This window comes from Bos grunniens, chromosome X (genome assembly GCF_055505025.1).
Source record: "Bos grunniens cultivar Pamir isolate PY7600 chromosome X, Bosgru_T2T1.0, whole genome shotgun sequence".
Taxonomy (NCBI): domain Eukaryota; kingdom Metazoa; phylum Chordata; class Mammalia; order Artiodactyla; family Bovidae; genus Bos; species Bos grunniens.
Genome location: NC_141194.1, coordinates 113,638,815 through 113,660,750, shown reverse-complemented (window position 1 = coordinate 113,660,750; position 21,936 = coordinate 113,638,815). Strand labels below are relative to the sequence as shown.

The following is a 21,936-nucleotide window of genomic DNA, read 5'->3' as shown; positions in this document are numbered from 1 at the left end:
AAAGATTGACCAGTAGGTAACATATTCAGAATGTTTTAGCTCCATGGGGTGCGGGGAACCTCTTGACTAGTTTTTGTATTATTATACTTCATTTTTCTGTTATGCTTGGTGAGTAAATGAGGCAGTGCACCTCGATTGACTGCCTGGTACCACACTAAGCACGAACTTTGGTCTTGCTTTAACCATTTGTATATGCGGTGTAGTTGGAGGAACCCTGAACTAGGAGTTAGGAGACTTGAGTCATCATGATTCTGCCACTGACTTGCTATGTGACTTTTGAGGAATCGTTTTACCTGTTTAGGTTTCAGTTATCTTGTCTAAAAATTGGGATTTCATTAGGCAGGTGTTTCTCCTGCCTCAGTCATTTGTATAACACCTTCATAATTTGTGATCTTAATGCTACCAGTTATTCATATTTTCTTTAAATTGCCTCACTTTTTAATATAAATGCATTTGTTTTAAAAGGAAACTGTAGCACTGTTATAAATGGAAAACTGGTCATATTTGTGATTAAGAGAATTACTTATAAAAATCAGTATCATGAAAACAAAGTAATGTTATTAAAGTTAGAAACAATTTAAAAAGTGAAAGACATATGATGAAATATTTATGGTTTTACATTGTACTAAGCATTTCATGTATGATTTCATGTAATGCTTAGAATTCTTCAAAGTAAATTCTATTCCCATTTTTCAGATGAGTAAACTGAGGCAAAGATAAGTTTACTAATTTGTCCAAGTTGACTAGTACCTGGCAGAGTCAGAATGCAAATTCAGGTCTATTTGAGGCTGAGGCCCAGAAAAGACTGCAGCATAGGTAGACCCTCAAATAAAGCCCTAGCAAAATCCTCTTCAAGCTGATACTGCTGCAGGAAAGCAGACCCCTTCCAGGGCCCGAAACTGGGCTCTTGTCTAACACTCGGAAATGAATTGTCTGAGGAGACGCATGTGCTGGCAAAGCAAGAGATTTTATTGGGAAAGGGCACCCAGGTGGAGAGCAGTAGGGTAAGGGAACCCAGGAAAACTGCTCTGCCACGTGGCTCGAAGTCTCGGGTTTTATGGTGATGGGATTAGTTTCCGGGTGGTCTTTGACCAATCACTCTAATTCAGAGTCTTTCCTGGTGGCCCACACATCACTCAGCCAAGTTGGATGCTAGCGAGAGGGATTCTGGGAAGTGGACGGACATGCGGTGTCTCCTTTAGACCTTTCTGGAACTCTTCTGGTTGGTGGTGGCTCACTAGTTCCATATTCCTTATCAGGATCTCCTGTCATAAAACAACTCATGCAAATAGTTACTATAGTGCCTGGCTAGGGTGGGTGGTCTCAATCTGTGTGCTTCCCCTAACAACTCCCCCCGAGAGACTTCATACTCAATATACTTCTTGGGAATTGGGGCAGAGGTCTCTTTCTTCTGTAACTTCTTCCTGCCATGCATGGGCATAGGCCTGCCTAGCAGAGCAGAAGTCTCTCTGTCTACCTGATCTAAGTTGGGGTGTTTCACATCTGAAACCAGCTTCCACCTTTGTAGTAATAGCAATTTAGTTTAAAACTGTTGGCCCCTCTCAGAGATGAAATGGACAAGGGCCAAAACAGGAGGCCTAACAGGATGGTCATCTCTGGTCCCTGGAAACAGAAGGCAACATTTGGGGTGAGGGTTGCAGGATTTGTGAACCTTTTTGATTGGTTGGTGGTGAGGCAACAGAGCTGTGCTCCAGGAATCTTGTGTTCAGTCTGAAGCTACCATCCTCCCCCTGGGTAGGGGCTCAAAGACACTGTTAGGCATATTTCTTTGAGTAGGAACCAGGACTCTGTCTGGAGGCTGTACCAACCTTTGTTTCTCCTGTTTCTGTATCCACTCCCTTCCCTGATTAGTAATTGTTTGAATCCACCCTTTGGCACTCAGGGAAGGTCAAGGAAGCTGAATGAAGCCTGTATCCTACAGACAAGCAATGGAGAACACAGAACAGATCTCTACTCCAGAGCCCCATAGAGTTCTACTCAGTTTTAATTTAGGGAACTAGGCAACTATGACTGTGATAACTTCCTGTCAAAATGGGGCATAGGACTGCCTCAGCTTGGAGTGTAGACACTGAATTGGAAGTATTTCTGAGTTCCAAGTTCTAGATCTGAGTCTTGTATGATTAAACTCTCAATCCCTTGGTCTGCCGTTTTGGTGTAACAGACCCAATTAGAAGTAGTTGGAGGAGTGATAACTGGAATTTGGTAGGCAAAATAAATCTCATTTCTTGTTAGAAGAATAGGCTTGAAACCCAGTCTGGACCTGGCAATTCAGGGAGACTTGTAGCCAGGTAACCAGTTGCCTCAGATCAGATCAGTCACTCCGTTGTGTCCGACTCTTTGCGACCCCATGAACCGCAGCACGCCAGGCCTCCCTGTCCATCACCAACTCCCAGAGTTCACTGAGACTCACGTCCATCAAGTCGGTGATGCCATCCAGCCATCTCATCCTCTGTCGTCCCCTTCTCCTCTTGCCCCCAATCCCTCCCAGCATCAGAGTCTTTTCCAATGAGTCAACTCTTCGCATGAGGTGGCCAAAGTACTGGAGTTTCAGCTTCAGCATCATTCCTTCCAAAGAAATCCCAGGGCTCCTTCAGAATGGACTGGTTGGATCTCCTTGCAGTCCAAGGGACTCTCAAGAGTCTTCTCCAACACCACAGTTCAAAAGCATCAATTCTTCGGCGCTCAGCCTTCTTCACAGTCCAACTCTCATATCCATACATGACCACAGGAAAAACCATAGCCTTGACTAGATGAACCTTTGTTGTCAAAGTAATGTCTCTGCTTTTGACTATGCTATCTAGGTTGGTCATAACTTTCCTTCCAAGGAGTAAGCATCTTTTAATTTCATGGCTGCAGTCACCATCTGCAGTGATTTGGGAGCCCAGAAAAATAAAGTTTGACACTGTTTACACTGTTTCCCCATCTATTTCCCATGAAGTGATGGGACTGGATGCCATGATCTTCGTTTTCTGAATGTTGAGCTTTAAGCCAACTTTTTCACTCTCCACTTTCACTTTCATCAAGAGGCTTTTGAGTTCCTCTTCACTTTCTGCCATAAGGGTGGTGTCATCTGCATATCTGAGGTTATTGATATTTCTCCCGGCAATCTTGATTCCAGCTTGTGTTTCTTCCAGTCCAGCGTTTCTCATGATGTACTCTGCATATAAGTTAAATAAACAGGGTGACAATATACAGCCTTGACGTATTCATTTTCCTATTTGGAACCAGTCTGTTGTTCCATGTCCAGTTCTAACTGTTGCTTCCTGACCTGCATACAGATTTCTCAAGAGGCAGATCAGGTGGTCTGGTATTCCCATCTCTTTCAGAATTTTCCACAGTTTATTGTGATCCACACAGTCAAAGGCTTTGGCATAGTCAATAAAGCAGAAATAGATGCTTTTCTGGAACTCTCTTCCTTTTTCCACGATCCAGCGTATGTTGGCAATTTGGTCTCTCGTTCCTCTGCCTTTTCTAAAACCAGCTTGCACATCAGGAAGTTCACGGTTCACATATTGCTGAAGCCTGGCTTGGAGAATTTTGAGCATTACTTTACTAGCGTGTGAGATGAGTGCAATTGTGCGGTAGTTTGAGCATTCTTGGGCATTGCCTTTCTTTGGGATTGGAATGAAAACTGACCTTTTCCAGTCCTGTGGCCACAATTGAGTTTTCCAAATTTGCTGGCATATTGCGTGCTGCACTTTCACAGCATCATCTTTCAGGATTTGGAATAGCTCAGCTGGAATTCTATCACCTCCACTAGCTTTGTTTGTAGTGATGCATTCTAAGGCCCCCTTGACTTCACATTCCAGGATGTCTGGCTCTAGGTCAGTGATCACACCATTGTGATTATCTGGGTCGTGAAGCTCTTTTTTGTACAGTTCTTCTGTGTATTCTTGCTATCTCTTCTTAATATCTCTGCTTCTGTTAGGTCCATACCATTTCTGTCCTTTCTCAAGCCCATCTTTGCATGAAATGTTCCTTTGGTATCTCTGATTTTCTTGAAGAGATCTCTAGTCTTTCCCATTCTGTTGTTTTCCTCTATTTCTTTGCATTGATCGCTGAAGAAGGCTTTCTAATCTCTTCTTGCTATTCTTTGGAACTCAGCATTCAGATGTTTATATCTTTCCTTTTCTCCTTTGCTTTTCACTTCTCTTCTTTTTACAGCTATTTGTAAGGCCTCCCCAGACAGCCATTTTGCTTTTTTGCATTTCTTTTCCATGGGGATGGTCTTGGTCCCTGTCTCCTGTACCATGTCACGAACCTCATTCCATAGTTCATCAGGCACTCTATCTATCAGATCTAGGCCCTTACATCTATTTCTCACTTCCACTGTATAATCATAAGGGATTTGATTTAGGTCATACCTGAATGGTCTAGTGGTTTTCCCTAGTTTCTTCAATTTAAGTCTGAATTTGGCAATAAGGAGTTCATGATCTGAGCCACAGTCAGCTCCTGGTCTTGTTTTTGCTGACTGTATATAGCTTCTCCATCTTTGGCTGCAAAGAACATAATCAATCGGATTTCGGTGTTGACCATCTGGTGATGTCCATGTATAGAGTCTTCTCTTGTGTTGTTGGAAGAGGGTTTTTGTTATGACCAGTACATTTTCTTGACAAAACTCTATTAGTCTTTGCCCTGCTTCATTCCGTATTCCAGGGCCAAATTTGCCTGTTACTCCAGGTGTTTCTTGACTTCTTCAACTACCAGTTGCCTAGTTTTATAAAAAGTCAAGCTTCAGTTACTAGCTTCCAGCAGACATTGTTTTGAGAATGGTGGCATTCAAGCCTGACAAGACTCAGGAAACTAAAGTGTTTAGCAATACAAGGTCTAATCTGAAAGTACACCCATAGCATCACCTAGTTATTTCCCAGGATATCTGAACCATAGCTACTCTATTTTGACTTTTAATTGTAAGCTTTTCTTTAATAGCCAAAGCAGATTTCACCATTAATGATGTCAGTGTTTCTCTAGGTATGAGAAAATGCAAGAATTGGGACTCAAAAAATCTTCTCCTGAAAAGATCTAACTATCTGAAGGCCTGTTCTGCCAGTTTTTCCCAGAGCACAGTGTGCCTCATTCCTGATTTTCACCCTGAACTCCTTTCAGGGGCGTTGAAAGTAAGCAGTTGCAGCGGCCATGATTTAATCTTTGTAGATGTAGGTGGCAAGTGTCATTCTTCAGTTGGCAGAGCCCTTTTTGCTCATAAACTTGACCATGATTTTGAGGGGGGCATTTCATGACCATTTTATCCCATGGTGCTGAGAATGTCCATTCTCAGGTTTGGCAAAGATTTTGTTGAAAGGCCACTCAATGTGCTGTTACTGGACTAGGCCATAAAACAGTATCCAAAATTCTCTGGACCACCTGTCTTACTAGCCTCTTGGTCCAGGAAAATATTCCCTCTTGTTGCTTCTTCCCATATCTAGAATTACACTGTTACCATCATCGATCTCATATGGGACTATATATTATTCCATTAGAGGCCTCAGACACACATTTGACAGTGTAAGAAACAGCAATTTTGTAAAACAGGTGAAATACAAATAATATAGCCAGCAGTATTAGTAAAGTCACAAGTAAGACTTAAGAGCTTCCATTAGATATAGCCCAGTCATCTCAGATGTATCTCAGGTCTTCTGACTTAGGTCTGTAGAATCTTCATCTTCCAGGGAAATTATATATTGGCACCACCGTTTATAAGGCACATAGCCCAGTTTTCTAGTGTTACTAGACTGATTATTCTTAGTTTGATTTAATTGTTTCCAACACAAAGGAGACTTTAAACCTGAATTACCATAGCCTTGTGTTATCTATCTAAATCCATCCCATAATTGTGGGAGATTTTTCCTTCTTTGCTGAAACTTTTCTTATTGCTCTGATTGAGCTTGACTAATAGAAAAAAGTCCAAATTTATGGCCAGAGTCAGAGCAGGCATTATTAATTGGCCCAGTGCAGGGATCCCATCTAGTAATATCACAGTAACCTGAATATGGCTATAATTTTTTTAAGTAAATTTTCTCAGGGCCAACCAGTTAGAGTCTTGTAGTAGAGAAATTTACCAAGGTAACCCAGAACTAGACACAGGTAATTAGCCACAAACCCAACAACTGAATTGATTTCTAAAACTAGCATAGAATCAGGCCTATGATAGAAAGCATTTGATTTATATGCAAAGGTCTAAGAAATCAAGAAAACATAAATGATCATATGAATCAGGTCCAGCATCTTGGGCAAGCTGTCTACCTCTGATGTCGTCATCTTCTCATCTTGGTGTAGTGTAGTTTCTCCTGCTTGAGCATCATTTTAAGGTGAGATCAGGTCAGCTGTCTTCTCTATAGACCAATCCAGTGTAGGGGCCTTTGAAAGTGGGAATTAATCTAAGAGTTAATTTCCCTTCAGTTTCATTGTGCTTGAGCTAGTTGAGAGTACCTGGTAAAAAAAAGTCCTTCCATCTAGGTTGGAGACAGTCCCTTAAATTATGTCTTTTTCCAGTCCTGGTTGCAGGTCATGAGGCATCTGATACTCATCCAAAGATAGATTACTGAGATAAGCTTCAGAAACAAACTTAGGGTATTCTTTAAGAATTCAATTAAATTTTACATTAATATCACATAACAGCAAAGAACTATCTACGAGATGCAGACCTCCATTAACAAACTCGGACTTAACATTTTTTGAAATATCTTTTTCTCCCTAAAATTACCCTCATTTTAATCAAATATAACCAAATTAAGGCTAGTTTGTTTGCAAAATAGGTCTGTTCTCACTAATTTTGGTCTGATGATTTATATAACCATAATTGATCATAGACTTTTTATTTTGCTGAAACATTTATAGAATCTCAGACTGAACTTTTAAAATAAAACAGGGCTGGGGAAACTCACACCAAAGGCTTATCACAGATTTTGCCTCACAAATCTAGGTGAATTCTTCCCTTTTTAAGGTCTCAAAAATTTCTTGAGATTCTTGTACCCGTGAGTTAGCCTTCCTAACTCATTTGATAAACCTACTGGAAACCTAAGAATTTCCAATTTTTGGAGGAGTCAGATAGAGAGAAAATATAATTGTTTTGTTTATAACGTTTAATTTTACCAAAGTATTGTCATAATTAGTTTGAGGAAGGTTTTCCCTACTCCCTGAAAACCAGTAATTTTTCAGATAGAAACCATAAAAGTTATAAGCATATTTGCTGGTTCATTCAGTCCTTTTGTTAACTTTTGTGAAGTCATCAGGTTTTCCATTTGAATACCAGGACATATCAGAATGTTAAGAACTCCATATAATTTCTAGGATATCTGTATTAGTAATTTTACCATACATTATAACATTAGCAGATTTATTACTCATTTGATAATCTTTTTCATGTAACTTAACCAACCAAATAAACACAGTTTAATATCTCTTTTTGGGATGTTTCAGGGGCCCTCTGAAGCACCCCAAAGGTAGCTAGAGGTCAAAAGAACTTCAAAAGAAGTCTATTTAGGAAGTTTTGTCAAAAAGATCAATTAAAAGGGTTTAGAACATTTGGTCAGATTTAGTCAATGTTGATGGGTGTATCATTTAGCTTGTTGATATGTCACAATAGGCCTAAATACCAAGGCTCAAGGTCTAGTGAAAGTCAGGTCTGCCATCTTGGACCTAGTTGACTCTAACCAGTTTTCTTATGGCTGTGTCATTTCTAACAAAATCCATTTATCTAACTAATTGTAATCCAATTTTAGAAAATCCTGATCATGCATAACTCTTTAGTATTTTTCACATCTTTTTCTTTCTTTTTTTTTAAATACTGAGAACACACTTCCTACTTTCATTTAGCAACCAAGAACTAACTTTTATATTAGCATTTTATAGATTGGTGAGCATAAATACCAGTGATAATTTCTAAAACCCTTGCTTTCTTAAAACATTTTAGGATGGCACCAAACATTATTCATTTATAGTCCCAAATCTCTTTAGTTTCTCTGTAAAAGGAAATTAGTGTTTAGTAGTAAATGTTTCCGGAGAAGGCAATGGCACCCCACTCCAGTACTCTTGCCTAGAAAATCCCATGGACGGAGGAGTTTGGTAAGCTGCAGTCCATGGAATCGCTAAGAGTTGGACACGACTGAGCTACTTCACTTTCACTTTTCATTTTCATGCATTGGAGAAGGAAATGGCAACCCACTCCAGTGTTCTTGCCTGGAGAATCCCAGGAACGGGGGAGCCTGGTGGGCTGCCGTCTATGGGGTCACACAGAGTTGGACACAACTGAAGCAACTTAGCAGCAGCAGTAAATGTTTCAAGATCTTATTTTATTTGTAAATGACCTAACTATTCAATAGACTTCCAACACTTAGCACACTTAGCACAACCCTTAGAAATTTAAGTTATGCCAATCTGGAGAGACTATTTTAGACAGATATTTCTAAAGAATAATTATTCTTAATAGAGTTTATATTAAAGCTCATATCTCATTTACGTTTTTTTAGAAGTTTCTTCACTCGAGATAATTTCCTTGTTGACAAACTTGTAACAGATATAATATTTAACTTATATTAAACCTAAGTACAGTGAAAATATTCTACTTAATGTTAATTACTCTAAGACATGTCTATATTAGATAGGTCAACAAACAAACATTAATATTAGGTATTTAATACTGAATATTTCCCAGTTCACATGAACCTGGAATTTATTGTTTAATTTAGAATTATTTGATTTGTAAGTGCTTACCTTTTTTAAGCCAGTTAAATAGAGCTCATTTACAAATTAACTTCAAAAATATTACCCAGAGACAAAGACATACCAAGACATATTTAGACAGACACAGTGCAAGATCTAGCTTCATTTTCTAAGTTTAGTCATGAATTAGATATTACAATATAAAATTTACTAGTTTATAAAAAAACAGTTGAAATAAATAAAAATTTTAAGTCTTTTTCCCCTTTTCCCTCAGTCTCAGGAGTTAGAGATGGTCTAGATAAGTGTTCCTGAGAGCCCTGGTCTCAAGGCACAGGGAAAGAAAATCAAGTTCTAACAAAATGGCCACAGGTCTAAACCAAATGCTGGCCAGACAAAGCAAAATGACCATCAAAATCACAACACAGAACACAGAGTTAAAACACACACATATAAACCTGGCAGTCCTCATCAGACACTCCCTTAAATACAAGAATACAGTCTCTCAGAAAACCTCCTATAGAGACACAGAACTTCAGATCCAAGTACTAACATCAAAGATTTCAAAGGGAGAAAAGGAAGCCAGGTTGAAAGAAGAAGGGGGAGGAGGCGGGAGAGGGGAGCAAAAGGGGTGGCCTACAGACGTCTCCTGCCACCTACAGATATCCAGGTGTTATGGGACTTTTCCCTGGGCCTTCAGAGAAGGGAGGACTGGAACTCGGCCCTACCAGAAATCAGACCAGACCAGAACCAGAATTCGAGTTATCTGCCAAGAGGAGGTGATCAGTCTCCAATCCTCAGCTCAGACTGAGGGCCCTTCGACCAGATTCCTGCATCCAGGACCAGGGGACTAGAAAAACAGGGAAGGATAAGAAGGGTTAAGGAGAGGAAAGAGAGAGGGAAGGGGAGAGAGGTCAATAAAGTCTCTTGTTCCTTACCGGTCGGGGCACTCTGGCCAGTTGTCCGCATCAGGAGGAGACCAGGGACAAAAGGGTCCCAGTTGCGGCCGCTGGGTCTGGTCCATTGGCAGGCAGGCTGGCCCCTGAGTACCCTGAGTGGTCAGGATGTCAGTCTCAGCTAACAAGAGTCCCGGCAGAGTCACCATTTGTTGCAAGAAGGCGGACCCCTTCCAGGGCCCGAAACTGGGCTCTTGTCTAACACTCGGAAATGAATTGTCCGAGGAGACGCATGTGCTGGCAAAGCAAGAGATTTTATTAAGAAAAGGCACCCAGGTGGAGAGCAGTAGGGTAAGGGAACCCAGGAAAACTGCTCTGCCACGTGGCTCGAAGTCTCGGGTTTTATGGTGATGGGATTAGTTTCCGGGTGGTCTTTGACCAATCATTCTAATTCAGAGTCTTTCCTGGTGGTGCATGCATCACTCAGCCAAGTTGGATGCTAGCGAGAGGGATTCTGGGAAGTGGACGGACATGTGGTGTCTCCTTTAGACCTTTCTGGAACTCTTCTGGTTGGTGGTGGCTCATTAGTTCCGTATTCCTTATCAGTATCTCCTGTCATAAAACAACTCATGCAAATGGTTACTATAGTGCCTGGCCAGGGTGGGCAGTCTCAATCTGTGTGCTTCCCCTAACAATACCATTAGCTACTGTTCACATTCTGTCTTTTCACCCTTTAATCTAGTTCTTCATCTGACATACTTCACTACAGAGCAGGGCTGGCATCATGATTTTTCAAATGAAAATGTAGGACGGGGGGCTCCCTTGTTCAAAATGTATTATGAATTTCAAGATGATAGAAGAACATTAAACCAACTGTAGGACTGTTTTGGAGAAGGCATTGGCGAACCACTCCAGTACTCTTGCCTGGAAAATCCCATGGACGGAGGAGCCTGGTAGGCTGCAGTCCATGGGGTCGCTAAGAGTCAGACACGACTGAGCGACTTCACTTTCACTTTTCACTTTCATGCATTGGAGAAGGAAATGGCAACCCACTCCAGTGTTCTTGCCTGGAGAATCCCAGGGACGGGGGAGCCTGGTGGGCTGCCGTCTGTGGGGTCGCACAGAGTTGGACAGGACTGAAGCGACTTAGCAGCAGCAGCAGCAGGACTGTTTTAAGAGTCACATTCTGTAGACTGCACAGGTCACATGCCCATGAAGCCCACAGCTTTGAGTCTGTTTTATTTTTTCACTTTGAAACTTAGTTAGATCTTCAGTCTTTTTTTTTTTTTGGTAACAGGGAAATTAAAAAATAAAAATTCTTTGTGACAGGGAAACATAATTGGTTCTTTACCATTTCTTGTTGCCATTTAAGGATGCTTGTTCCTAATCTTTTATTTGCTGAGCTTAATGAGTGTACAGATGCAAATTAGAAGCATAGAGGATAGAATTATTCTGCATATGAAAAACAATGGGGGAGGGGAAAGAGTATGGAGCCTAATAAGGTGAAGAGGAAGCTCTGAAAAGACCTGGGCACTGGCTGATGGGAGATTCTGGAGAGAGAAAAGGACAGCTGCTTCTGAGAATGAAAGAACAGGGATATCAAAGGGGATTTTTATAAAGGTTTGCCATATGGTGAGTGGTGTCAAACCTTGTTTGGTGTCATGGTAGTTTTTCTATACTAGTCGTGTATATTTTTTTCTACACTTTCATAATAAATACCTAAATAGTGAAAATTAAATACACCCATAAATACTCAGCTGTGTTCCACCTAAAATCAAATCATGTAATGCTGATGATATTTATACATACTTTAGGAAATAGTGCTCATGTTAATTTTAAAATAATTGTCTTTCAGAGTAGGGAAAAGAGCAGTGGTAGGGAGCAGATTAAACATGCTGGAGGCTTTTGGTTCAGGCTGCTGCTGATGGGTGCTTACCTGAGTAAACATTTAATTGCCTCTTTCTTTTGTACCCATTGAAGTGACCAAAATATCTGTAATAGTTGAAAACTCAGAGAGCCAAGAAGGGTGCTATCTTTATTTATATACCAAAAATTTGGAGGGATTTCTAAAAGATAGCCAAGCTAGACACTACTGAGAGAAGTTGCAGCATACCTGTATTTCACTTCAGCTAAAGCCAAGCCTGTCTGGGAGGGTTTGGAGGCTAGAGTACCCTGAGTTGGAGATCAATTTGCATCCTGCAAGGACTCCAGAGAGCACACCCCCTGCAGAAGACAACCTGGTATGGAGATTCAAGTCGCTTTATGCCACTGCCAGCTGATACTTCTTCAGATGGCGTGTTGACAAGGGTAGTCAAGGTCGGCACTGAGTGAACAAATGGCAGTACAGAACACAAAGATCCTGTCAAGGCTCCTTCCAACTGTGGTTCCTTTCCTGTATGATGCAGAGCAATGAGCTCTCTAATCTGGCAAAATATGGCTGGCAATATTAATCTAATTTCTTGTTTCCTGGGCTTCCAAGCCCCTTGTATGGTCAGTTTCTCCTAATCTTTTTTTTTTTTTGTAAGCTGAAATATCTCAGAGAGGTCAGCTCCTGTTTAAAGTAGATCCTCTACCCTATATTATATTGATATCCACTTTCCTCATAGCACACATTGCAATTTATAGTTATTTAATTTGTTAGTTTACTTTTTTTTGTTTTCTCTACTACATCATAAGCTTCATGAGGGTAGGGATCTTATGTGATTTGTTCACTGATGTATTCCCCAAACCTCAAATATAATAGGCATTAGCTGAGCCAAAAGGGAAGCCCAGGAATACTGGAGTGGGTAGCCTATCCTTTCTCCAGTGATCTTCCCAACCCAGGAATTGAACTGGGGTCTCCTGCATTGCAGGCAGTTTCTTTACCAACTGAGCTATCAGGGAAGCCCATAATTATTTGTTAGTTTACTTTTTTTGTTTTCTCCACTATATGGTGAACTTCATGAGGGTAGGGATCTTACCTGATCTGTTCACTGATATATTCCCAAAACCTCAAATATAATAGGCATTAAAAACATATTTATTGAACGAGTAGGGGTTAGGATAAAACAAACAGAACAAAATGAGGTATTTTTAACATTGCCAAGATATTGTAATACACAGTGAAGATAAAACTATAATGATGAACATTTATGCATAATGCTAAAATATATAACACAAATGGTTTTAGAAATTGAAGTGGGAATGGACAAATATACAATTGTAGTGGCAAACTATGATACACATATTTTAGTCCTTGACAGAAAAAAGTAAAAATATTGACCGTTTGAATAATACAATTAGATTGATTTAACATGTATAACAAAGTTCATATTCATATAATAAAGTTCATATTGCAATAAAGTACCCTACAGGCTGAGAATATACACTCAGGTACATGTGTATGGAAGCTGGTCTCATTAAAATAAGAAAGAATATTTCATTGATATAAAGGAGATTTAAAAATTGCAAGTGAATATTCTTATGATTCAATCTTGATAATTACTTTATAAGCAAATGATTTCCTAGGAAAATTAAACTCATGAGCATGAAGCAGTAGTTATTTTCTATAGAATAGAACCATCTAGAGAGGAACAATCCCCCTTCAAAACTTACAGACTCAGACTTTATGGATGAGTTTTTCCAAACCTTTAATGGATCAAATATTTCCTATTCTGTTTAAACTGTTTAAGTATAGAAAAAAATATGAAAAGCTTCCCAGATTATTTTAGAAAGAAGATATAACTGTCATGCCAAAACCTATAGAGATAGCAAACAACAGAAAGCTGCAGGCACACTTGACTTCGAAATGTTGATCCACAAATTCTGTATACAGCATTAATACTTTGGGCTTTATTTCAGGAATGCAAGAATATTTTAATATTGGGAAATATGTTAATCTTCAACAATTAAGAGGCAGAGGAAAATACCATCATGGTAGTAAATATTAAAAACATTTGATAAAATCCCACTTCATTCTTGCTTAAAAATAAAGCAAAATAACAGAAAATTTATAGTAAATTAGGACTAGGGGAGTACATTCTTAATTAGTAAAAAATTTCTTTCTTAAGCCAGAAATTTCTGTCTTCATCTGTATTTAGTGATATTGTGGTTGTATAGATCTGAAATGAAACTGAAGACCAATGAGCACTAAGGAGAGTAAAATAAAGTAGTAAGTTAGAAAATAAATTCCTTGCCTTTCTTACATACCAGCAGTAATCAGCTAGAAAATGTGGTGAAGTAGATCATATTCATATAAAAAGAAAATATACTTGACATATGGAAATAAGTGTAATAAGAATGGTATAGGACCTATATGAATGTAACTATAAACCTTACTCGGGGAGATAAAAAAGAGACTTGAATGAGTGAGATTCTTGAGTGAGGTAATTTTGTACTGTTATCCATTATCTCTCAATGAATCTACATTTAAGAAAATTCAAACTAGGTATACAAGGCACACAATAAATGTTTTTGAACGAATGTTAAATAAGGAACATAATTACCATAAAAATATTTTTAGGATTCTTTGAACTGACAGAATGATTCTAAGTTTCATCTAAAAAATTCTTCAGAGTTGAGAATAAAATTTTGATAATGAGGATTAATGAAAAGATTGCCAGATCAATTACTAAAGCTTATTGGTGCATGAATGGATAGTTCAATGGAACAAAATAGGAAGTCAAGAAACAAATCTATGACTGAGGACTTAGAATATTCTGGTGATATCATAAGTAGGAAAGGATGGATTTAATAAATGGACTTAAGAAAACTGGAAAAAAATGTATCCCTACTTCATATATCAAAATGTTTTCCAGGTGAATTAAAGATTTACATTTAAAAAGTGAAACTAAATTTCTCAAGTGCACATGGAACCTTCTCCAGGATAGATCACATCCTGGGCCATAAATCTAGCCTTGGTAAATTCAAAAAATTGAAATCATTCCAAGCATCTTTTCTGACCACAATGCAGTAAGATTAGATGTCAATTACAGGAGAAAAACTGTTAAAAATTCCAACATATGGAGGCTGAACAACACTTCTGAATAACCAACAAATCACAGAAGAAATCAAAAAAGAAATCAAAATATGCATAGAAATGAATGAAAATGAAAACACAACAACCCAAAACCTATGGGACACTGTAAAAGCAGCGCTAAGGGGAATGTTCATAGCAATACAGGCTTAACCTCAAGAAACAAGAAAAAAGTCAAATAACCTAACTCTATACCTAAAGCAACTAGGATCATATCTTGTTTTCAAGACTATGAACTCTTCCCTCTGGACTGGTTCCAAGAGTATCATAGCATCCAGTTTATCAATAATTATAAATTTCTTTTGTGGCCCTTAGCGGGACATGCTTTTCTTTTATTCTTCCTGTCTCCTACACTCTGGTTCCTCTGCCTTTTCTAAAACCGGCCTGAACATCTTGAAGTTCATGATTCACATATTGTTAAAGCATGGCTTGGAGAATTTTGAGCATTACTTTACTAGTGTATGAGATGAGTGCAATTGTGCACTAGTTTGAACATTCTTTGGCATTGCCTTTCTTTGGGATTGGAATGAAAACTGACCTTTTCCAGTCGTGTGGCCACTGCTGAGTTTTCCAAATTTGCTGGCATATTGAGTGCAGCACTTTCACAGCATCATCTTTTAGGATTTGAAATAGCTCAACTGTAATTCCATCACCTCCACTAGCTTTGTTCGTAGTGATGTTTCTTAAGGCCCACTTGACTTCACATTCCAGAATGTCTGGCTCTAGGTGAGTGATCACACCATCATAATTGTCTGGGTCATGAAGATCTTTTTTGTACAGTTCTTCTGTGTATTCTTGCCACCTCTTCTTAATATGTTCTGCTTGTGTTAGGTCCATACCATTTCTGTAGTTTATCGAGCCCATCTTTGCATGAAATGTTCCCTTGAAATTGGTATTTCAATTTCCCATAGAATTGGTATCTCTAATTTTCTTGAAGGGATCTCTAGTCTTTCCCATTCTATTGTTTTCCTCTATTTCTTTGCACGGATTGGTGTGGAAGGCTTTCTTATCTCTCCTTGGTATTCTTTGGCACTCTGCATTCAAATGGGTATATCTTTCTTTTTCTCCTTTGTTTTTCCCTTCTCTTCTTTTTACAGTGTTTTGTAAGGCTTCCTCAAAGAGCCATTTTGCTTTTTCACATTTCTTTTTCTTGTGGATGGTCTTGATCCCTGTCTCTTGTACAGTGTCATGAACCTCCATCCATAATTCATCAGGCACGCTGTCTATCAGATCTAGTCCCTTAAGTATTATTTCCCACTTCCACTGTATAATCGTAAGGGATTGATTTAGGTCATAGCTGAATGGTCTAGTGATTTTCTTGACTTTCTTCAATTTAAGTCTGAATTTGGCAATAAGGAGTTCATGATCTAAGCCACAATCAGCTCCCGGTTTGTTTTTGCAGACTTTATAGAACTTCTCCATCTTTGGCTGCAAAGAACATAATCAATCTGATTTCACTGTTGATCATCTGGTGATGTCCATGTGTAGAGTCTCCTCTTGTGTTGTTGAAAGAGGGTGTTTGCTATGACCAGTACATTCTCTTGGCAAAGCTCTATGAGCCTTTGCCTTCCTTCATTCTGTACTCCAAGGCCAAATTTGCCTCTTACTTGCTTTCTACTTTTGCATTCCAGTCCCCTATAATGAAAAGGATATCTTTTTTGGGTGTTAGTTTTAAAAGGTCTTGTAGGTCTTCATAGAACCATTCAACTTCAGCTTCTTCAGCATTACTGGTCGGGGCATAGACTTGGATTACCATGATATTGAGTGGTTTGCCTTGAAAACGAACAGAGATCATTCTGTCGTTTTTGAGATTGCATCCAAATACTGCATTTTGGACTCTTCTGTTGACTGATGGCTAGTCCATTTCTCCTAGGGGATTCTTGGTCACAGTAGTAGATATAATGGTCACCTGAGTTAAATTCACCCATTCCAGTCCATTTTAGTTTGCCGAATCCTAAAATGTCGACGTTCACTCTTGCCCTCTCCTGTTTGACCACTTCCAATTTGCCTTGATTCACGGACCTAACATTCCAGGTTCCTATGCAATATTGCTCTTTACAATCTTGCTTCCATTACCAGTCACGTCCACAACTGGGGTGTTGTTTTTGCTTTGGCACCATCCCTTCATTGTTTCTGGAGTTAGTTCTCCACTTCTGTAGCATATTGGGCATCTACTTACCTGGGGAGTTCCTCTTTCAGTGTCCTATCTTTTTGCCTTTTCATACTGTTCATGGGGTTCTCAGGGCAAGAATACTGAAGTGCTTTGCTATTCCCTTCTCCAGTGTTCTTTGTAATATCAATAAATTGTAAAAAACTTAAATGTCTTGGTATGGGAGAAATTATCAACTCATTTATAATAGAGTTGTATAATGGAATGCCGTTAAGTTATTAAAGACAATGTTGGAAAATCCTTAATGATATGGACAAATCCTTATTATGGGAATGAGGATGGATATACTCTCCCCTTATATAGGAGGGAATTATGCCAGTAAAACTACAACCAGATTGTTCTGAAGTGGTGAGGAAGGAGATAATGTTTACAATGTCTAAAACCTTGTTGTTTTTTTTTTAAATCAGTAAATAAAGAAGCCAACATATTTGCCAAGAGTTTCTGTGATGGCATCTAATTTAATTGGAATACATACTGTTTCCAAGTTGTTAATTGACTGGGCTTCTGAATGTCAAGGGCTTCTCTGGAAACTTAACTGGTAAAAAATCCGCCTGCAATGCAGGAAACCCTGGTTCGATTCCTGGGTCTGGAAGATCCTCCACAAGTGGAGGCTACCCACTCCAGTGTTCTTGTTCTTCCCTTCTGGCTCAGATGGTAAAGAATGCATCTGCAGTGCAGAAGACCTGGGTTGGATCCCTGGGTTGGGAGGATCCCCTGCAGAAGGGAACAGCTACCCACTCAGTATTCTTACCTGGAGAATTCCATGGACAGAGGAGCCTGACAGGCTACAGTCCATGCGGTCACAAAGAGTAGGACATGACTGAGTGATCTTCACACCGAATGTCAAGACTATCAGAGGCAAATTGACTATTGTAGTTTACAGTTCAACAATGGCATGTTCCGGCCTATAGTTTAAACATCTTAAAATGTATTTTTTAATTAATTTATTTAAACTTAATACTCAGTTTTTTGTTTCACAGCAAAAACGTATTCTGATTATTAATTGTATCTAGCTGCTATGAGTTTTCTTGCCTGGAAAATCCCATGGACGGAGGAGCCTGGTGGCTCCAGTCCACGGGGTCGCTAAGAGTTGGGCACGACTGAGCAACCTCACTTTCCCTTTTCACTTTCATGCATTGGAGAAGGAAATGGCAACCTACTCCAGTGTTCTTGCCTGGAGAATCCCAGGGACGGGAGAGCCTGGTGGGCTGCTGTCTATGGGGTTGCACAGAGTCGGACATGACTGAAGTGACTTAGCAGCAGCAGCAGCAGCTATGAGTTTTAAATACAATGTCTGTTAGTTCTTAGACTTTGCATATTTAATTTAAGCAAAGGTAATTACTTTTAAAGGGTCAAGGAAGGTGATAACTTTATGTTGGGGTTAATAATTTCACTTTTCTTAAGGGTATATGGATTCTGTATCTGCAAATAACTATATTCTGTGGAGCAGTGAAAATGCTGATGGACAATCTCTGAATGAAACTTCTGCCTTGAGATCTCTGATAAGATTTTTCTTTCCAACAAGTAAGTTCCTGTTTTATTTTTTTCCTCCCAGTGTCCTTGTTTTGAAACCAGTAGTTAAATGTTCAGGAGGCAGTGTAGTCTATTGGTAGTGGAGTGAGATACACCTGATTTTTAATCCTGACTCTGCCCTTTACCTTAGGCAAGATAACCTCTGAGCCTCAATGTCTTCATCATTAAAATGAAAATGCTTATCAGAAATAATTGTGAAGTAAATTGAGGCAGTATTTTAAGGTATTCCATAAATGCTTGTTAATACTTTTCCTTTACAAATTTCTAAACCTCAATTTACCTTAATGGCATTGCTTGAAATTTAGTCACTGATCCAGTTTTGTGAAAGCAGTGTCTTCTGTGGCATTAATCAGGGTACTGTGTAGCTCTAATATTATGGAATATACCAGATGTTTTCCCATCTGTTTTAATGATAAAAAGTTCAGGCTTCAAGTCACATTATCTTTGTCTTTTTGTGGTTCTGTATATAATGTGTTTATCAAGCACATGATGGCTCCTGAGATTAACCACAAATAAACACATTTCATTTTGTACAGCATGTGATGCCCTTTCAAGGAGAAAGTTCAAATAAATTGACATGTGAATTACAAAGATGAAGCTTTTATTAAAAATCATGCAGAGTTTATTCTAACAAAATTTGATGTATAAATACAAGCACGAAATTGTGTCCATTGTTTAATTCCAGACTCTACCACTGAATTCTTCTGTGACTTTGCATAAATCTCTTCATGTTTCTCTATAGAGATTTCAAGTTCAAAACAAGCATTATAACATCTATACTACTAATGAGAATAGCAAAATAAAGAAACTCAAATAATTTGTTTAAAATACTTCTACGGTTAAATGGATTGGAGAAAGAGAAGTCTGATAAGGTGCTTTGTTGTGAAGCTAAGAGAATAGTTTAATGAGTGTTGGAGTTGGTCATAAACAACAAATGATGATTCAAGCTTTAGAGCTTAAGAAGATAGCAGATGTAAACTATCCCAAGCTACTTATAATAAGTACATTATACAAACACTGAAGCCACCTTTAAAAATAGTCTAAATAAAGTATCTGCATTTATGAAATACTCCTCCAACCTAGTGCAGTAAGTTGAGTGAAAACCAATTTATAAATTGATGTTTTCGCCCAGTAAAATCAAACTGTCCCATTTTAAGAGAAATATCTTACCTAGGTTGATTCACAGCTTCCCTGCTGGCTCAGACAATAAAGAATCCACCCATAATATGGGAGACCTGGGTTGGGAATATCTCCTGGAGGAGAGCATATCAACCCACTCTAGTATTCTTGCCTGGAAAAATCCATGGACAGAGGAGCCTGGCGGGATACGGTCCATGGGGTCGCAAAGAGTCGAACAGGACTGAGAGACTAAACACAGCACAGGTTGATTCACATCTTTCAACAGTCATTAAATATTAATACTTACAAATGTACATACCTTATTCTCAAAAAAGAAAAACTATAAGTTCATAAAATATGAAGTACTTTTAGCCAATGTATTTCTTCCCCTATGTAATTAAAAATGAATATCCATCCCACTTAAGCACTAGCAAAAAGACTGTCATCTCATTATTAGACTGTTTTTAGTATTTTAGTAGGCATAGCAACCCACTCCAGTATTCTTGCCTGGAGGATCCCATGGACAGAGGAGCCTGGCAGGCTACAGTTCATGGGGTCACAAAGAGTCAGACACGACTGAAGCAACTTAGCATGCACGCACAGTAGTAGATTCATCTCTTGCAGATTTAAATGATAATGTTGAGACAGACAGGGAACTTTGAGAGGTCCCACAGTTCTTCTCCCTTTGGACAAAATCATATACTTAGAGCTGATAAAAATTGTTCTACCTTTTTATTATTCAAAATTGGTGATTGAATCTGAAAGCTAATTTTAGTATCTGGCATAAACTCCAGATACTAATTTAGATATAAAATAACAGAAGCCCAGCATTAGAAGGGACCTTACAGATGATCTAGCCCAGTCTCTTCTATGATTTAAAATCTTTTCTTGTGTGATTTTCATTCCTGGAAAGTGGTCTTTGAATAATACCAATAGTGAGGAACTCAGCACACAGGAAGTTCATCAGCTCTCTGACCAGAGCCTGACAGTTATCACTCTTTCTTGAGTGTGTGATGTCCAGGACTGAACATGGTATTCCAGATGCAGTCCATCCTGGGGAGGAGAGTCACTCTGGGCCTGGCAAGATTGAGGAACAACTTGTTTAGAGTATAACAACAAAGTAGGCTAATCTCTCACATGTCTAAAATGTTTGGGAAATGAGTATCCAGGCCAACCAGTAATGTATTAAATTTGTGACCTTGCACAAGTTACTCTGATCCTTTATTTCTTAATTTTAAAACTGGAGATTGTAAAACCAATTTTGAGAGTTTCTTGTGAAGATTAGAAATAATATGTGTAAAGCAAGATACTTGGCCCAAATAGATGACTAATGAATGGTAGCTGTTATTATTTTTACCTGAGCTTCAGGAATTGTCAATCTTTAAAGAAGCAGAATATAATAAGAATATACCAGGAGGTAATAATATAACCATTATGTTGTTTTTTGCTGATGTTGAAGTGCTTTAGAGTGATTGTAAAACATCACTTAACTACTTTTCTAAGTCTGTAGTTGTTGATAATATTGGAGATTGATTCTATGCTGACCTTAAGCCATACTGTAGAGGTTTTCTTTTTGAATAAAAATCTGATATCTGTCTATTTAGTTGTCATTTGTTTCTCATATAAAGCAAGGTGTTTTAAAAAAATCAGCTATTTGAGCTTGTGAATTTTACAGATTCAGTTATGTATGAACTTATTGTAGTTGCATGAATCTTGGTATTCATGCCATAAATTATTGCCTATTCAGAATTAGAGTTGTAACTTAAGGCCAAAAGGAAGAATCTTAAAACATATTGCAGTGCCAATATGATTAAGTGTTGACAGAAACTAGGTCGATGCCAATAATATTACTGTATTTTCTAGCAGTGAATGGTGTGAATTTTACTTACATTCATTTTCATTGATGAATTCAGTACATTTCTGTAGCTTAGTAACATTGAGTAAGAGGGTATCTGTAGTATTCTTTTAACAAGGTGTTAGTTTTAAAGGCATTTGGCCTGTTCTAGCTATTTAACACCTTCTGTTCTGTGTTATATTTGTATCACTACTGCTCAACTTAAGTTTAAAGTCATTTTAAAACTACCTTACCAATGATCTGTTAACAATTTATATTTTTCTGGAGTTCATCTAGAATTGGAAATGTGATGTTAAGTAATTATTTTTTCAGCATTCATTACTATTTGTATATGTCATTCAATCTTTTCTTTAAATGTACAAGCTTGTTTGTTTTTTCCTTGGTTTTGTCTTGCGTAATTATTTAATTTAGGGGAAGTGCTTATTAACCATGCTGAAATCTCTTTCTTGCATTTTGTTTCTAAAAGCATGCGTTCCAGTGGAGGGTCAGGTGCTAATGCCTTGCAAGCAGGGGCAAGATCTTAACAAGGATGAATGTTTGAAATACAAATGCTGTTACTCTTCAATCGAGACCGCTACGGTTAGCTGTTTTGCCCCTCTGAGAGACAGTAAGTTAATCCTTTTACATTTATTATATTCCTGTTTTTTAAAATTGAATAAACAGGTCACAA

At 38.4% G+C, this 21,936-nt stretch overlaps 1 protein-coding gene across 2 annotated transcripts in view; it reads left to right on the top strand.

Moving 5' to 3' along the window:
* FMR1NB (FMR1 neighbor) overlaps nucleotides 1–21,936 on the top strand; it is a 63,875-nt gene that overhangs the window by 24,283 nt on the left and 17,656 nt on the right. For both annotated transcript variants that reach the window (XM_086389864.1, XM_086389863.1), the window contains exons 2-3: nucleotides 18,164–18,283; nucleotides 21,733–21,873. In XM_086389864.1, coding sequence (XP_086245990.1) covers nucleotides 18,164–18,283; nucleotides 21,733–21,873 — 261 coding nt within the window. The remainder of the gene's footprint in view (nucleotides 1–18,163; nucleotides 18,284–21,732; nucleotides 21,874–21,936) is intronic.